The sequence below is a fragment of the Microtus ochrogaster genome (genome assembly GCF_000317375.1).
Source record: "Microtus ochrogaster isolate Prairie Vole_2 chromosome 14 unlocalized genomic scaffold, MicOch1.0 chr14_random_1, whole genome shotgun sequence".
NCBI classification, from domain to species: domain Eukaryota; kingdom Metazoa; phylum Chordata; class Mammalia; order Rodentia; family Cricetidae; genus Microtus; species Microtus ochrogaster.
The window spans coordinates 7,071,007-7,090,332 of record NW_004949096.1 but is presented as its reverse complement, the minus strand read 5'-3'; the positions used below and the strand labels follow the sequence as shown (position 1 = coordinate 7,090,332).

The 19,326-nt window shown below is 38.3% G+C and overlaps 1 protein-coding gene across 3 annotated transcripts in view; it reads right to left on the bottom strand.

Annotated features, from left to right (window-relative positions):
• The window catches only part of Caprin1 (cell cycle associated protein 1), a 36,230-nt gene extending 16,934 nt beyond the window's left edge, over positions 1-19,296 (bottom strand). Inside the window, exons 1-6 of one of the 3 annotated variants that reach the window (XM_013352644.1) lie at positions 18,973-19,296; positions 6,403-6,465; positions 6,211-6,297; positions 3,390-3,628; positions 3,221-3,303; positions 1,885-2,022 (exon numbers count right to left, since the gene is read on the bottom strand). In XM_013352644.1, the coding sequence (XP_013208098.1) occupies positions 1,885-2,022; positions 3,221-3,303; positions 3,390-3,628; positions 6,211-6,297; positions 6,403-6,465; positions 18,973-19,182 (820 nt within the window). In that variant the 5' untranslated portion in view covers positions 19,183-19,296. Of the gene's footprint in view, positions 1-1,884; positions 2,023-3,220; positions 3,304-3,389; positions 3,629-6,210; positions 6,298-6,402; positions 6,466-10,226; positions 10,248-18,972 lie in introns of those variants that run through there. The other 2 variants (XM_005364074.3, XM_026787652.1) reach the window with 2 other exon arrangements.
• Between the last annotated feature and the right edge of the window lie 30 nt (positions 19,297-19,326).

Sequence of the window (19,326 nt, the reverse complement as noted above, 5' to 3'; positions counted from 1 at the left end):
CAGCCTGGTCTACAAAAGCTAGTTCCAGGACAGGATCAAAAAAAAAAAAAAAAAACAAAGCCACAGAGAAACCCTGTCTCAAAAAACAAAACAAAACAAAAAATCAAACCCTGGTTCTTGCAGAAGCAGTCAGTGTTCTTAACTAGGGAGACATCTCTTCCCCGCCCCCACCCACACTTTATGCTTAATTTCACTATGAATCTAAAACTGCTCTTAAGAAAAACAAAGCCTGGGACTGGAGAGATGGCTCAGAGGTTAAGAGCACTGACTGTTCTTCCAGAGGTCCCAAGTTCAATTCCCAGCAACCACATGGTGGCTCACAACCATATGTAATGAGGTTTGGTGCCCTCTTCTGGCCTGCAGGCATACATGGAGGCTGAACACTGTGTACATAATAAATAAATCTTAAAAAAAAAAAAAGGAAAAACAAAAGTCTGTAAATGATAAGCCAAAAAAGGTGAAAATTTGTTTCAACATACTCAGTTCCACTTAAAATCTAATCTAAAGTAATAAGTTACCATCAGATAATCAAGGAATATGAATATATTAGTGGTAAGTTATTATTATACCTTTTGTTTAACAGTTTCTTTACGTTATTCCAGGATGAATTACATTCATTAACAATAGCTTCTAGGGTGAACATAAAGAAAAATAAAAACCTTCTAGATTGGGCCAACATGACATACACACACCTGGAGACAGGGTCTCACTATGTAGAGCTCTGGCTATCTTGAAACTCACTTTATAGACTAGGTTTGCCTTGTACTCACAGAGATCCACCTGCCTCAAAGCATGCCCAGTTTGGTGCACACCTTTAAATCCTACACTCTGAGACAAAGGCAGGCAGATATCTAGGAATTCCAGACCAGTATAAGTTATATATTAAGACTATCTGAAGAAAAGCCGGGCGATGGTGGCGCACGCCTTTAATCCCAGCACTCAGGAGGCAGAGGCAGGCGGATCTCTGTGAGTTCGAGACCAGCCTGGTCTACAAGAGCTAGTTCCAGGACAGGCTCCAAAACCACAGAGAAACCCTGTCTCGAAAAAAACAAAAAAAAAGACTATCTGAAGAAAAAAAACAGTAACAATAAAATTTATTAATAAAAGCAGAAAAACTAACATCACAAAAAGCCTGTCTTGCTGAGTAGTGGTGGCACACACTTTTAATCCAGCATTCAAGAGACAGAGCAAAGCAGATCTCTAAGTTCAAGCCAATCTGGTATACAAAGTGAGCTCCAGGGCAGTCAAAGCTACACAGAGAAACCCTGTCTCAAAAAACCAAAAGACAAATCTATCTCACTACCCATATTCCATCAATAAGCAGTCTTCCCCTTAAGACTTGACCTAACAGCACAACCTAAATAGAAACCTGGAATATTTAGCAATTTACTACAATTTAGATAGCTTGGTGCTCAAGTAGGTTTTTACCTTAAGCAATCAAGTTCTGAACTCATGTTTTGAAATAGCCCCCAAATTTTGCAGTAGCTAACTGTATTCAATTTTACTCATCAATTTAAGAATGTCCATGAAAGTACTCAGATTATCTAGTCACACTAGTGTTGCATTAAGATGATAAATAGGAACTGCAAAGAATCCCTTGCTGTTAAGTTTACAGACCAGGACCACAGTCTACACTCTCTCCCCACCTAAAAAAAATTGACATTATCATATTTTATGTCGTTACGTGATCAAAGCCTGTACAAAGCCTGTAAGACAAATGATAGGCACTGAATACTTCAGATTACTAACATATCTTGCCATACTTCAAGTGTACTTTAAAATTTAAATATATATATAACTAAACACACACACACACCATTATCAAAGGAAACAGAAAGGCAGGTCAGGACCAAAACTAAAGCTCCTATCTTCCCAAGTACTCACCAGCTTCAGCTACCTGGTCTTCCACTGTAGGTGCTGAGGCTGCCTCTTCCTCCTCACACAGCCCATTCTGATGGCTGTGAGTGCTGTCAAAGTAGCTTGATTGAAACATACGCTCAACAATTTCCTTTAGTGCTTTATCTGGAAAAAAAAATGATGTAATATGAATTACAATGTTGCAGTCTGACAATAACAGATTTGAAAGGTCTATAAAATAGAAGTAAAATTAATCAACTGTTAGTAAAACACACAAATACATAAATTACAGCATAGTAGGAAGGAAATAGAACCTACTCACACTATTACAAATCAAGCAAAAAAGGAATAAAGCTAAGATTATTGATTCATTCAATAAGCATCTCTGTTGCACATGCTGTCTTAGGCATGCTCTTGGCACTGAAGAAATGACTCGGAGATTAAGAGTACTTACTTGTTGCTCTCGCAGAGGACCTATGCTCAAACAGGGATTGGATCACAATCATCTGAATGTCAAATCTAAGAGATCTGACACTCTCTTATAACCACCTCAGAAAACTGCACTCACAAACATACTCATACAGACACATACTCACAAAAATAATTAAAAATAAATCTCTTATTTTTATCATTTATTGGGTGAGGGCATTTCAAGACAAGGTTTCTTCATGTAGCCCTGGTTGTCCTGGAACTTGCTTTATAGACCAAGCTGGCCATAAACTCACAGAAATCTGCCTCTACCTCCTAAATGCTAGGATTAAAGGTGTAAGACACCATAACCAGTGCACACTAATCTTATAACCTAATGAAAGGGGTTATCAAAATATAAAAATGACAAAACTACATGATATAAAATAACAGATTAGTCCTAGTCAGGGTGAGACTACCAAACTTTCCTTGCATAATCAAGCAAGAGCTAACACAGAAGTCAAATATATATGAGGGAAGCATTTCATGGCAGAAGAAAAGCCATGTACACAAATCTTGCCCAAAGAAAGGTATCAAATACAAGAAATAAAGGATGTCACTGAGGCATGGTTAAAAAAAAAAAAAAAAAACCAAAAACAAAACAAAAAAACATCAAAACCCAAAATCAAAATTGTTACTCATACTCTTACAAAATGTCTTCAATATTGCCAGGCAATGGTGGCGCATGCTTTTAATCCCAGCACTCGGGAGGCAGAGGCAGGCGGATCTCTGGGAGTTCGAGGACAGCCTGGTCTACAGAGCTAGTTCCAGGACGGGCACCAAAGCTACAGAGAAACCCAGTCTCGGAAAAAAAAAAAAAATGTCTTCAATATTAAATAGAAAAGGAATTTTAAAGACTCCTAGCTACAGAATCAGAATTATCTGAAATACTTACAGGTTGTTCCACATACAGGCTTTTCTTTCCCTTCCAGCAAGTCCCACAAGTGAATGGAGGCATGTTCATACTGCTCATTTAACCTTGTAAATAACAAAAAACACATTAACTACCGTCCAACTGTCAATAGAGCAGTATTTCTGAGATTCTATTCCAGACACCACCATACCTTAGACTCATGTCCCGCTCGGGGTCTACTAACTTGTAGAACTCATCTAACAATGACAGTTCTTCTTCAGACAGTATTGGCACTCCGTTCAAGCCTTGTTTCAGATCAGTTCTGACTTCGTCATCTCCCAGTTTATCCAGTACGTACTGTAACTCAAGAACAGTTTTTAAGCGCTTCTGCTCTGCTTCTTCTCTCATAAGCTGCTCCCGACGTGCAGTCTTCTTTATGGTTTTCTGAATCTACCAAAGAACATTAACATGAGACATCAGAATTTCAACTTGGTACCTTCTACTAACTTGCAAGAACAAGCCAAAAATCTACTAATTCCTCCTTGCTGTATTGTATCATCAACAATCACTGATATCAGAAAGGAGTTTCAGTATTTGAAAGACAGTAAACAAAACTCAAGTCTTTATGAATTGAAAAAAAAATACTGACAGAAAAAAGGATCGTATAAATTAGGTAAAGTAAGTATTTTTTTTTCTCAGTTTGAAGGGCTGAAAGGACAAAGTCAAATATTTCTCTCCTTTATCATGTTTAGCATCAGTTTAGAAGTAAGAGAAAGGTAAATTTTTTTTCAAGAGACATGGCACTATTTTTCTTTACACTTTTCCACCACCTCAAGCTTTGCTAGAATAAACTGACATGGGAAAAAATAAAATAGACATATATACACTTATTAGGGGATTGCAGAGTTGTCTTGGGGTCAAGGAGCACTGTCTGCTCTTCTAGGGGACCCAGATTCAATTTCCAGAACCCACAGGGCAGATCACAACCATCTCTCACTCCAGTTCCAGGGGACCTAAACCTCTTCTGGTTCTACAAAGATACTACATACATGTGGTACACACACATAAACAAGCAAAACACCCATAAAAGATTTTATAACCCATAAAAAAATTCATAACTTAAAGAGAATGAAGGAATAATGAAAATTGAAATAACAAGATAGTTTATATTGGCACCAGAAGAAATAAATGGTATCAAAGCAATAAATGAAAAGTAATCATACAGTATACATATATAAAAAGTGATAAGATGTTAAGTTAGCATGGGTAAGTAAGCTTACAAGGTGAAAATGTCTACTGAAATGAATGAGCTTTTCAATATTGGGAGCAGTTTAAATGAGGAAGGTCTTTTATAGGTAGCTGGAAGCAGAAAACAGAAAGAGAAGTAGTGGCGGAACATCTTAAAGAAATAACTGCCCATATGTGTGTATTTATGTACACACACGTGTAAACCCACACACACACACACCTAGAACAGGAAGAATTCAGTCATCTTTTCTGAGGTGCTATCTCCTTTTTTTTTTAAAGACAAGGTTTCCCCCTGGCCTGACACTCACTTAGGAGGATAGGCTGACTGGATAGCTGGCCCCTGGGATCTATCTGACTGTCTTCACTTCCTAATGCTAAGATTACAAGCAAGTGCCACCATGCCTAGCCTGTAAATGGGTTCTTGGGATCTAACTCAGGTCCTCACTTTTAACAACTCAGATCCTAGCCCAAAGATTTCTTTCATAATAATTGTAATAAAATATAAGCTCAAGTAGTGAAGGTGTGACAAGAAAAGATAGATTAAAGCTAGGCTAATGCTACTCTGTAGATACAAAAGAGTCTAATATTTGTAAATATGTAGATTAACTGCATAGCATCTTTTTAAAAATAAACTATATTTAGAAAAAAAAAGGTCAAAGAAAAAAATAGTTTGTCTATCTTAAAGTTCTAACCTAAACAAGCACAAATATCTTTCACTTGGTTATTATGGTTGCTGTGTAACTGCCATACCCTGAACTAACATAATGGAAATTTTAGTAAAGGTCTAAATTCAAGCGCTGAGAAGTAGAGTCTTTGATGATTACTTTGGTCCTAAGGGCACCACTCTGATGAACTGATCAATGTTGCTATGAAAAAAGCTGTGGAAATAGAATCACACTCTTCTTCCCTCTTCTGTCTTGTTACACAATTCTAAGAAAGGTCTTACCAGATGCCAATATCTTGCAAGGTCTTGGACTTTCAGTCAAACTGAGAATATATATTTTTATTGTTTACAGATTGCACAATCTTTGCTATTCTATAAAAAGGCTCTGTAGTGGTTTGAGTAAGTATGGCCCCCATAGGCTCATGCATTTGAATGCTAACTCATCAGGGAGCAGCACTATTTGAGAAGGATCAGGTGGTGTGACCTTACTGGAGGAAGTGTCACTGGGGGGAACTCTGAGGTTTCAAAAGCCCAAACCAGATCCAATTCTCTATCTCCCTCAATGAATCCAAATGTAGAACTCTCAAGATTCTTCTCTAGCACCATGTCTGCCTGTATACTGCCATGATAATAATGGGCTAAACTCCTGTAACTGAAAGTTGCCTTAATCATAGTGTCTCTTTACAGCAAAAGAACAGTGACTAAGATTGGCACAAAAGAAAGGTACTAGTTAAAAAATTCAATTATTGTCAGCCAGTAACATGCATTTAGGGAAAAGTTGCCCTTCTGTAGGATCAAGGGTGGATTAAGAGCAGTAAATGTATATATCAGTCTATCACATTCCTTAAGAACATTGGTGAAATAAATACGCATAAAATTAAAGGAATTTATGGAAAAATATTTTTATACTAGCTGAGATCTCACATAATTATGTTTATCCTATCTTTAACACAGTCCTTTCCAAGAAAAGTGTTCTCAGTTATACAGAATTGGCAATTATATAGGATATAATTGAATCCAGTCTCCACAGCTTGCAGAGTAGCGACAGTAGCGAAGGAATTAACCCCAAAAGATAAAGTTAATGGAAACTTTAATATTTTACACATTATCTTTTACTTACATCCTGACTTAGTGCCATGAAACTCCTCTGTAATTCCTTTGCAAATTCCAAATTATTTGTGACTTCCTGGTACTTAGATACAGCATCCTAAAATGACAAAAAAATCCATTTTCAGTAGAACACAACTATAAAATTTTCTTTTAAAATAATGAACACTGAGTCTTCATTGAAGTAAAACATTAGCATCTTTACCAGCTGATCTTGATTGAGCCTTTCCCCTTTGTTCATTCGTTCCTGATAATCATCAAGCTTTCCCTGCATAAAAAAAGGAATAAATTTTATCAGTTTAACCATGTCAAAATGAGAAAACCTAATCGATATTCAAAGTCTACTTCAAATTTTGTCTCAATTTTCAGCTATACTCCAGCTTAAGTAATATATTCATCTAGCTAAAGTTTAATAGCAAAGTAAGAAATAAACTGAATCACAAACATCAAATACAAGAATGTAAACCCAAAAATACTGCTTATTTTAGTACTAAAAAAACAAATGTCATAAGCCAGACATGACTGAGCATCATGGTAGTTAAGATACTCTTCTACCCAACTGTACATACTGAACATATAAGCTACACTTCTATGCTTCATCCTTCCTTCATCCATCCTTCAAAGCATTCATGCAAATAAATGGCATAAAGTGAATTCATTCAGGAAAATACTGTATTTGTTCTATTTAACCCATTAGCATGAAGCTACCATTTCACCTAGTCGATACACTGTAACCACTTCTCTGCTTCTATGCAACTGAATAGGGTTTCAAAAATCCTCTGGCTTGAAATTATCTTTTTTTGTAAAAAAAGAAACCTTAGCCAGGCATAGTGTCACATGTCTTTAATCCTAGAACTTGGGAAACAGGCGGATCTCTGAAGCCATCTTGTCTACACAATCAGTTCTAGGACAGCCAGAGCTACATAAAGAGACCCTATCTGGAAAACAAAAAAAGAAAACCCAAAAGGTTTCCCAGGCTTTAAAGACTCCTCCTCACAGAAGACTCAGACAATGAAACAGTGGTCAGGAAGTCAAACTCTACTGTTAAAAACTAGAGGATAAAAAAACAAACAGAAATAAAGAAACCACAGTTCTTTGATCAAAAATTCCTTAAGTTATCAAATTTTTTTTAAAAATTTTATTAGTAAAACAAATGAAGTCACTGTAATAGTTTCTTCTTAGCATTACATAGGTTATTCTGTAACTGTTAACACTTTCTAATATAAAAGTACCCCCTGGGACTAGCTATTTTATCAGCATATATAACAGAGAATCACTGCTAAGACATAGAATTGAATCACCACGCAAAGATGAGCTAGAAAGGAACTCTGTTCACTATTTCATACAACCAAATCTCTACAATGAAAAGACTTTGTTGTTCTAAGTCAGTAAGTCCTAAAATGTAACCCTCAAAACCAGCAACATCATCCAGGGAAACTTTTAGAAATACAAAAATCTTCGTACCAACCTCCATGTTGGGGTACAACAATCTGCATTTTATCATGCTCTCTGTGACTCTGTACACAGCTAAGTTTAAGATCCACATAGGTCAAACACAGAGTAATTCCCCTGTTAAAAGTATGTCCAGTAGAGCCCAGAAATTTTCATTTATGAAAACAAGTTGCTTAAAGGTTCAACTATAAACAATTAAGAAAATTGAATGGTTTGGTTTCTAGACCAACTATAATCTAACCCAGCAACCACTGCATAAGAAAAATTATCCATTCATGGTCTGAATACTTGTTAAGATTTGCATCTGAAATTCCTCCCCCAAAGCATACACCATGGTCCCAAAGCAGGAGTATCGAGACAAGGCTTTCGGAAGTGACTAGATGAGTAGTAATTAACCCTCACCAATGAATACTAGTCTATTGATAGGTTACAACCTGACAGGTAATAGAAACTTGCCAAGAGTCTTGTCCCCGGCCCCTTCCTCTTTTCTGTTTTCCAGCTACCATAGCAGCTTTATTCCAGGTTGTGTTCCTCATTCAGATGAAGACAGGCCGAAACTGTGAGCCAAAGTAAACCTGTCTTCCTTTGATTTTTTTCATGTATTTGATCATAACCACAGAAAGCTTACTCACATTGAATTACCACCACCTTTTACTGAAAAATAGTGCTTCTGTTAAATCTTAGTCAGAAACTAAGACCCCAGAAGTTAAAAGTGGTGTATAATTTAATTCAGTAATGACCTTGTACTAGACAGAAAGCCTCAACAGTCTACTGTTATATTACAAAACAGTTTGCCACACTAGTAAAGTTAAACTGCCAAGTAGCTTTTGGTGAAGGAAAGTGATGCCATTACTCCACTGCCCAACACCACCAGTGAGTGGTACCTTAAAGATAAGATAGCTTTCAAACAACTAGAGACAAATGATACTATCTTAAGAGCTTTTGCTCTTATTTTTTACTTCCAATTCAAATTAAGTTCAACTAGAAATTTATGCATTTGGGTTTAAATTCCACATTATAAATTAGGTTAATACATTTAGGGTATACTAACAAGTAAAACATAAAATAAACAAAGGGGCAAAGATAAAGGGTAACAGATTTGTTTTTCCCTACTTCCAGAACATGGCCGTCTAACAGAGTGATAAAAAAAACTACTCATCCTAAGCACAAAACGTTGTCAGCCTTTCTCCCCTGCAAAATGGAGGTCTACTCATAGCATAAAGAGGTATCTTCATTAGAAAGCCTATCATAATATTAATTAACACTAATCTTTCCTTCATGTCTTGAAACATCAATTGTGAAATTCAAGTTAGGGTTTCTTCTTCAACTACTACATATAGTGAACTGTATTAAAAATTTTCAATTATAGTACCATATGAGGAAGACAAAAACCAGGGCATTTCCCAAAATAACAAATCTTTTAAGAAAAGGCATGCAGTAGAAGTATGACTGGATTCAAAGGTCAAAGACTCTAACCAGATGGTAGAGAAATAACTGTACCAAGTGCTATTCTGGCCCGTTCTAACTCCAGTTTCTTTGTTCTTTCAAGAGTCAGCAGTACTACATGAAATTCTAACTATGAGATAGAAGTAAAATAACTTGTCATAATAAATCCCAGAAAAATCATGTGTACCTCAACAGCCCATCGTTTAGATCACTACATTTCATTTCTGCCTCTGCCTATACTGCTGCTTCCTTTTTCCAGCCTGCAATTATGAGTAGTAGCAGTGAATCTTAAGCTTCCATCCTTTTCAGAGTTCTGTATTGCCTTCAAAGTCCCTTTACTGACATAGGCTTCTAAAAGCAATAAAGAAAGGTTGGGTATCTGTGACAGATGTACTCCCAAACATTACTATTATAGCCAACAATTCCCACTAAAGAAACCATCTTTTGTCTGTTTTATGTGTATGAGTGTTTATATGCATGTAGGTATGTGCACCATATGTATACCTGGTGCAATGAAGTCAGAAGAAGGACTTAGACCCCTGGGAGCTAGTACAACAGAATTACAAATGGTAGGTCGTAAGCAAGAGCAACACATGCTCTTAACTGCTGAGCCACCCCAAAGAAAACATTTTTAATTATGCATTTTCAAAGAAATCCAAATGTGAAACTCCAAAAATACTAAAATTATTCGGCTGTAACTAGTCCCAGGAAGACAACACCTGAAAAACTGTGCTACCCAGGGAAAAGCCAGTAACTCCTGTTCTTAACTAATGAAGACTCTAACCTGAAACAGATAAAAGTGAAGCCTAAAATTAAAAAATAAAGCACCTAGCTATATTTTATGTTCCCAAGTCAAATAAATCCAGTAATACTTTAACACCCATAAATCCAGACACAGAAAGGTAGAGATTTCTCTTTCCCTTAACTTTATTAGTGATTTCTCCAGATGCTATTTCAAGTTACTAAGGCCTCCATTCCCCACGTCATCACCTAGAGAAATGCCACTTCTGACTGTCTAAGCAATGGGCAGCTACTTCCTAGTCACTCTCCACTGAGAATTAGTAGCTGGTAAAATTCGTAAAAGCAGCAAAAATTGTCAGTTTTTCAGAGAATAGTGGAGAAAACACGTACAACTCAGAAGATCTGTAACAGTTCTCTTCAAATGTTGAAGGCCTGTTCATGTAGCATTAGTCTGCCCTAAACAAAAAAGTATTAAGAGTGTAAGAGGAAGGTATTTCTCGGTATTTATTAGATGTTATCTAATCTCATTCTATTTTTTTCAAACAGGTTATATATACAAAAGTTTTATTTCACAATTTAAAAAGATAATCCTGCAAAACCCTTACTCACTGTCCATGCAGAAATGGAAACAACTGACCCTGGTAAGAAAAAGAAAATTTAGTCAAGAGTTCCAACACCATCTACTTTGATCACACTCTTACAAAATCTGAAGCTGGGCTAGAGATGAAGCACACTGAAGCTTAGTGTGCTTTTGCCTGGTATGTCAAAGGCCGAGTTCCATCCTCAGTACACCACCTAAAAGTCAAAAGCTGAAAGTTGAAAAATATAATGATCACAAGGTTTTGGTTTTTGTTATTTTGTTGGTTCTTTTTTAGTACTTAGAACTATTTGCTGTTTGGTTTAACAAAGTTATTCAAAAAGGTGAATCTACACAATTGAAAAACACAGTAGTAGGCTGGCCTCAAACTCAAAGATCCATCCTCGTGCTGGGATTAAAGGTGTGTACTGTTTGTCATAGCCAGAACCTGGAAACAACCTAAATGCCCCTGGACCGAAGAATGGATAAGGAAAATGTGGTACACTTACACAATGGAGTACTACACAGCAGAAAAAAATGACAGCTTGAATTTTGCAGGAAAATGGATAGAGCTAGAAAACATTATTTTGAGTGAGGTAACCCAGACACAGAAAGACAACTATCACATGTACTCACTCACTCTAGGTGGTTTTTAAACATAAAGCAGAGAAAACCACCCCACAAACCACAATTCTAGAGACAGTAGACAACAATGCGAACACAAAGACTTACATAGATCTAATCTACATGGGAAGTAGAAAAAAACAAGATCTCCTGAGTAAAATGGGAACATGGGGACCTTGGGGGAGGATTGAAAGGAAGAGGGGAGCAGAGGAAAATACAGAGCTCAATAAAAATAAATAAAAAATAAAGGGCATACCACCACGTGTCAATTTTTTTAATTTCTATGTTGGAATAAGAACACATAAAGAATGCATTGTCCAGTAATTCACAATGGTTCTCATGCAAGGAATTACCCTTGACCTCTATACAACAACTATTGACAAAATCCTGCTTACACTACCAGAAATTTCTATTTGTTCTACTTGTCTTCATCAATTCTGCCCACCTGAAAATAAAAATACAAGCTCACTTTAAAAAAAGAAAGAGCCAGGCAGTGGTAATCCTAGCACTCAGGAGGCAAAGTGCAGACAGATCTCTGTGAGTTCAAGACCAGCTTTGTCTACAAGAATTAGTTCTAAGACAGCTAGGGCTATTACAGAAACCGTTACAAAAAAACAAAAAAGTATGAGAGAGAGTGTGTGTTTAAGGGTTTTGTTGATGATGATGCAAACATTTCTAGGTAATGACTTCGCCAAAGTGAAACAATCCTATTTAGCACTATTATGTGTAAGGGCAGAACAGCAGAATGGTTTACTAATAATCTTTACCTCCAACAAGGCAACCATCAACCTCAAAAAAAAAAAAAAAAACTTCAGGTGGCTGGGCAGTGGTGGCACACACCTTTAATCCCAGTTCTTGAGAGGGAGAGGCAAGCAGATCTTGTGAGCTAGAAGACCAACCTGGTCTACAGAGTGAGTTCTAAGACAGTCAGATGTACACAGAGAAAACCTGTCTCAAAAAAAAAAAAAAAACCCTTAAGATGAAGAACCTAGAGCAGTATACAAAGGTCTGAAGTAACAAAGCTAAGGGAAACAGACTTCTTTAGCAAACTGATCAACAATTACACCTTACCCCTTCCTCAGGAATTGTGAATTTCTAAAAACTGATTTATTTTTATTTTGTATTCATTGGTGTTTTGCCTGCAAGTTTGTTTGTATGAGAATGTCAGAGCCCCTGGAATTGGAATTACAAACAGGTATGATCTGCCACATGGGTGCTGGGAATTGAGCCTAGGTCCTCTGGAAGAACAGTCAGTGCTCTTAACCCTAATCTAATTCTCCCTCCTACCCAAGGAATTATGAATTTAACGCTATTCAGGAAAGTCTTCTTTCTCCCATACTTTTCTACACATGCTGTATAAAGAGCACTGGGCATAGCTGGTGGGAGAATGCAAACTGAAGCCAGGTAATTCTGGGCTGAATTTTGTTTTTTAACCCCTCTCAGTCCTTAACTGCAGGCACATTATGTTGTGGAGGACATATACTAAGAGACACTAGGTGCTCAGGATCTAAGAACTAAGATGAAGAGTTGTATCTGCTCCTCAAATTTTTCCTGGTTTACAACATCTCAAGATTGAGACTGGCAAATATATATATATATATACCCGAGCCCACCAAGATAAAAAACTTAAAATTTTTTAAGAGTTTAATTTCAACTTGGCATGTGGAACACACCTGTTATCTCTAGCACTTGAGAAGCAGAGGCGCAGGAGGAGCCAAGAGTTCAAGGTCACCTTCTACATTGCAAATTTGAGGTCAGCATTGACTACATTAAATCATTTGCAAAGATCTGGCAAAATGGATGAGTCAGTAAAGGTACACACCACCAAATCTGATGACCCGAGTTCCATTCACAGGATCTACATAGGAAAGAAAACCACCCCCCAAAGTTTTCTGACCTCCACAAGCACAGTGTGACATGTGTGCTCTACAGTATGCATGTATACACATACAAATAAACTCAGTTTAAAATTTTTGAGGTTAGATTCAATTATAACAATGTCCCAATACGCAACAATGGGGTTCAGCACCCCATTACAAGGACAATTTACAAAGCTGAGCAATGTAACATTAAGGTCTAACAACAAAGTTATTTTCTTGCATACTATACTTTTCATCTTTGGAATTATTTTGTTTTTTGAGACAAAGGCCTATGTAGCCTAGCCCTGCCTCTGCCCCGAAAATGCTAGTATTAAAGGCATGTGCCACTACATCAAACTGCATGTTGGCTTTTAAAAAATAACTAGGGACTAGAGAAATGGCTCAGCAGTTAAGAAAGCCTCCTCCTCTTACAGGACTCAGATACGGTTCCCATTGCCCACACAATAATTCACAACCACATAAACACACAAATACACTCAAGCATAAACATTAAAGCTACAAAAAGAATCCCAGCGTAATTCATATTGGCTGCGAAAACTGCCAGAGACAACATTAAGATAAGACACACCAATAAACAGACAGCCCAGCTCAGTGGTGCACACCTTTAATCCAAGCACTTGGGAGTTGAAGACAGATCTCTCTGAGGATAGCCTGGTCTACAGAGCAGGTTCCTGATCTACAGAGCAGGTTCTAGGACAGTGCGATCCTATCTCAAAAGGGGGAAGAAGGCTTTGAAGAAGTGGTTCAACTGTTAAGAGCACTTGTTACAATTGAGAAAGCTAAGGTTCCACTCCCAGCACCCACATGGTACATCACAACCAGCTGTAATTCCATTTCCTCAGCAGGTTCTATATAAACATGGTACATTTAAAAACATTTAGGAAAGCATTCATATACACAAAATAAACTTTAAAATGTTTTAAAGAATTTGAAGCAAAAGGGCTTATTTAGTTCTCCAGGATAATTACCATGAACAATTAGGTTGAACATCATTATGAATTCTAACTATCTCAATGAATTTAATGATAGTCAATCACATTCAGACCTGAATCATTCTATAGAAGCGTTTTTATTTGCTTTTCCATAAAATGAATTGGCTTTAATTCTAAGGTGGCTTTAAGCTCTAAAAAAAGTTTAAGTTTCTGGAACAACATGGTAATAAAATTAAAGTCAATCAGTCATGACAAAATGTTTTAACCAACTAAATATTTCACTAATCTGAAAAGATGAGACAGTGCTAATCTTTCATCTAGTTCTCAAAATAAATTTAACAATTGTTTACTTAAAATTTAACAAATTACATATTTTTTTATTTCACCTTTTCAAGACAGGGTCTCTCATATACTTCTGGCTGTCCTGGAAGTCAATATGTAGACCAGGCTGGCCTCAGCTCCACAATTTATATTCTTAATCTATATATAACACAAAATGTATTCTTATTCACGTAAGTTCCTGAAGTAAAATACTTCGGCCAAGTAATCTATCATTTAGTCTATCATTTTTACAACACTCATGATTCTGTTCTCACCCAAGAAAAGAACCATGGTGGGGGGAGGTAGATGACACATGAAAGAGCTAAGAACCAATTACACATCATAACTTTCCCCCTTGGCAAGATGAATTTAAAACCTTGTGTGGTGGTTTAATCCCAGTACTCAGGAAGCAGAGGCAAGTGGTTCTCTAAGCTCCAGGACAGCCTGATCTAAACAGCAAATTCCAGGACAACCAGAGTTACTTAAAGACCCTATCTCAAAAAATAAGCTTGCTCCCAAATTAAGCATTATAGCTTTTTTCTAAGAACACAAAATCAAGTAACTTTAGCCTCTGCATTGCAGATGAATAGATCTTGCAAATCAATGAAGAAGCTAATTCACCAGAAATCTGAAAATTACATTCTCCCAGGAAAAAAATTTTTATCTATAAAAGTTTAAAGAATGAGTATCTGTCAAAACAGCATATACCCTGCACAACAGATGCATCAAAGATTCTAAGGGACACTGCAGATCTAGAAAAGTTAGACTTCTTTTTTAAGACAGGGTTTCTCTGTAGCTTTGGAACTTGTCCTTTGGTCACTTTGTAGACCAGGTTGGCCTCAAACTTGAACTCTGCCTCCCAAGTACTGGGATTAAAGGCAAGCATGCACCACCACCACCCAGCTTGGTTTCACTCTTTTTAATGAACAATATTAGCTATAAAGATATAACATGCATAAAGCAGTGGTTCTCAACCTTCCTAAAGCTGCAACCCTTTAGTACAGTTCCTCATGTGTGGTGACCCCCAACCATAAACTATTTTCACTGCTACTTCATAACTGTAATTTTGCTACTATTAGGAGCTGTAATGTAAATATCTGTTTCCCAAGGATCTTATGTGACCCCCTCAGGGCTATCCAACAGCCTCCCAGGGGTTGTGACTCTCAGATTGAGGCGTACTGCTTTAGAGAATGGTGTAAAAATATACTTTTCCTTATCAATTTTGGTTACAAATCATTTTTAAAACAAAAGAATGCTAACCTTTCACCTAGCAGAACTGCCAGTTGTTTTAAATGCCATCTATTAAAAACATCCCTCACATCCAAACTCATTACATCTTTTTTTTTAAAGACAGGGTTTCTCTGTAGCTTTGGAGCCTGTCCTGGAGCTAGCTCCTGTAGACCAAGCTGGACTTGAACTCAAGAGATCAGCCTGCCTCTGCCGAGTGCTGGGATTAAAGGTGTGTGACACCACTGCCTGGCCAAAACTGATTACATCTTAAGCTATCAGATGAGTGTCTCTTAAAATTCAGACTTTGTTTCCAAATATCTTATATAGTCTAAGACCCAGTTCTGTACTAAAAGGAAACTAGGCAGTAAGTCCCTCAACTCAGTATTTGTACTTTGTTTAAATCAAATTTCTAAGGATTTTATGTTTGCATTTGATTCTCTATATTATAAATGTACTTTTATTGTTCTACATTGATATACTTATTAGCCCAAACTTTAAAAATGACTAAGACATTTATTTATTAGGCTGAATTACATAATATTTCACCAATGGTAAGCATTCTCACTGGACAGAGAATAACTTTCCTCTGATGGCAGAAATTAATGAAATGAACAAAAAACTTACTTTTCTTAAATGAAATAAAATTGTATCAGGTCTCAGGTTTAAACTGATACTACATTATCTACTGGTAACTTTTGTTAAGATACCTTCTTGGTCTAGCAGGTTGTAGTATGAATAGATAAGAAACAAATATAAATTGCTAAATTAAAAAATATGGCTATTGCATTAGTTTCTAAAGACATATTAAAACAGATTCATAACGTAAACCCTACTTTAGGTCCATTACAAATTACAAATGCTCAATCCTGCCAGGCACTTGGGAAGCAGAAGCAAGTCAATCTCTGTGAGTTTGAGGCCAGCCTAAGGGACAAGTTTCAAGACAGTTAGGGCTACACAGAGAAGATCCATCTCCAAAAAAAAAAAAACCAAACAAAACAACAAAAAACCCAGTCACTGAAAAGCTCTCACAGGACAAATCATCCAGTAATAAAATGAAAAGTAAAAACCAGATGTGTTTATGTTAGTACAAAATCCAATGCCTTAATCTGTGGCCATTAAAGACACATCAATAGTCTAATGAGTAGCTCAGCCTGTGGATTATAATCTTCCCACTGATATTTAGCAAACGAAACACTAAGAACAAAAGAAAAAACTGATACAAAATATTTTTATGTAATTGTTGTTTGTTAAATCATTAGGTTATCTGAGTCTATAATATCTTTAACAATAATTACATTACTTTTTTGAGGCACCGTTTTGAGACAGCCCCTGGTTGTCCTGTAATTCACTCTGTAGACCAGGATGGGTCTGCCTGCCTGTTTCCTGAGTGCTGGGATTACAGGCATGCACCACCACTGTTCAGGTGATAGCAGCATTTCTCTGGTGGAAAGAATTCAAATATTTACACCTAAACATAGCTGGCCAGTCATGGTCTAAGCCTTCACAGGCACTTTAGTCAAGATTTCTGTGCCTTGTTTATCAAATCCCCTTAAACACCTAGTAAATACAATGACTGCTACTCACCACTGTTTTGTGGTTTTATTTTTCAAGACAGGGTTTCTCTGTGTACCAGCCCTAGCTGTCCTAGAACTAACTCTGTTGACCAGGATGGCCTTGAACTCAAAGAGTTCCTACCTACCTCTGCCTCTTCTGGTGCAGAAAATCTCATTACAGATGGTTGTGAGCCACCATGTGGTGCTGAGAATTGAACTGCGAACCTCTGGAAGAGCAGTCAATGCCCTTAACCTCTGAGCCATCTCTCCAGCCCCTCAGCGTTGTTTTTTAATGAACATATTTAAAGATTTTACAGCCACTAACAGCTATACTTAAGAATATTACAACATTGAAGTTCATATTGGTTTCTATACTAAAAGGCCAAAACTCCCCCAAAATTGCATCAGCATTTTTGCTTACTGCATTAAGAAACTTTAAGATAACTAGACTCAGTTTCACATAGGGTGGCAAAAACTCACATAGCAATTATCAAAAAACGCTGGTATACAACTGCATATTTGAATGTAGCTTATGATGCTTTCACTATTTTAATACATTTTCCAATTACTAAGAAAACACCTGTATAACAAAATAATTCTCAGAAGAGCTTGAGATCTCAAATTAATGTATATTCTCAATTTCAAATAAGGTATGGGAAATTAAATTTTTTAAAAAGTAACACTCTTCAACACTGAGACAGAAAAGTAGCAATGGGGAATGTACTAAAAAGGGAAAGTCAGCAGATAAGTTATCAAGCTAAGTCATAAAATGTCATGTTTTTTTCCAACTTCCTACAGCTCAGATTTAAGCCAATATTCCTTTTTCAATCCTACCCTGTGAATGACTAAATAAAAATCTTCACTGGAATTTTTCAAAATTGAAAATGTCCCGAAGATGGGCAGGCACAAGGTATCAAAGTTACATTTTACCTACGGTAAAAGGCCAAATTAGCCTAACAGTCCCAGGGGTAATTACCTCCGTTTTTACTATACTACCCATCTGCTTGTCCTTTTCCATTACTTTTCTTAAGATAGAAATTCACTTCTACCGAGACCCTTCAAATGAACTGTGTTGGTATACAGTCCTGCACTAAGAGCGTAAAACAAAACGCTGACTTAAGTAATCTCACCGTGTGGCCCAGAATATCTAAATATTAAAGCCAAAAACTGAGTGGGTGTGGCTCGGGTTTTTTTTGGGGGGGGGGAGGCTAGGCGGGGCGGCTGCTAGGTCTCTGCCCTCCCCCCCCCCTGCTTTCGCTTTGTGCTCACAATGCAGCTCCTGTACAGCGTTTCCCTCTCCCGCAGCCGCCGCCATGTTAGATACTCCATGTGCCCAGAGACCCAGAGGCAGTCTACTCCAGTCTAATCTAGATCCACCCTCGAAGGCTTGCAATCGAAGATGGGCCCCCGGCCCCGTTAGTATGCTGCAGCAGCAACAAAATTAGTTAAAATTAAAAGTCGCTGCAAAAAAAGGAAAAAAAAAAAAAACCACCCCGTGACTAGGCTGAGCGTAAGGTTCGGAGCACCCAGACAATCGAAACAAAGGGGGAAATGTAGGGAGCCCATCAGAAGAGGGTGGGGGTACCCAAGCGAAGCCCGGCTCGAAACGAGCCTGATGGGCCTGCGACCCTAGTTCAGGGCTGACACACATCTCTCCCTGGGAAGAGGGGCCAGAGCCATTCCACCAGCCTCGAGTCGTGTTAAGGGGCAAACGCCACTGTTACAGGGCATGGGTCTCTCAAGTCCACGAGGCGATCGGCTGACCAGGCACTCGGTTTCTTCCCCGTGGCCTCCGCCGGATGGCCCGGCAAGGGGCCCCACCATCTAGGCAGCCCGTTACCGGGAGGTAAGGCCCAACGCAGAGTGATGTGAGTAACCGAGGCCTAGAGGCAGCGCCGCGTTCGGGTCAGGTGACAGGCACCTCCCCGAGGCGCTCGTTTTCTGGGCACCAAACTCCGTCCACCGCGGAGACAGGCGTGCCGGGGCCACAAGACCTCCCTCTCCGTTATCTCCTCGCACCTTTTTTTTCTCCAGGTTCCGAAGTTTCTTGTCGATCACCCCGAGAATCTGCTTCATGGCTTCGGTCTGGACCGCGCCGGTGCCGGTTGCCGGATGCTGAGAAGCCGGCGCAGCTGCCCCGGCCGCAGCCTCACTCCCGGAGGGCCCGGACGGCGGCGGCGGTCCCGACGACTTGCTGCCGCTTCCGCTGTGGCTGGTGGCCGAGGGCATCTTTAGACCGAGAAGAGAGGAGAAAAAAGCGGGAGGGAAGGACAAGAGCAGCGAGTCAGGAGACGGACGGGGCGAGACGCGGGACAAAACGCGCAGCGGGCGGGCGGGAGGCTGCGCGCGTGGTGGGGGAGGGGGAGGCGCGCG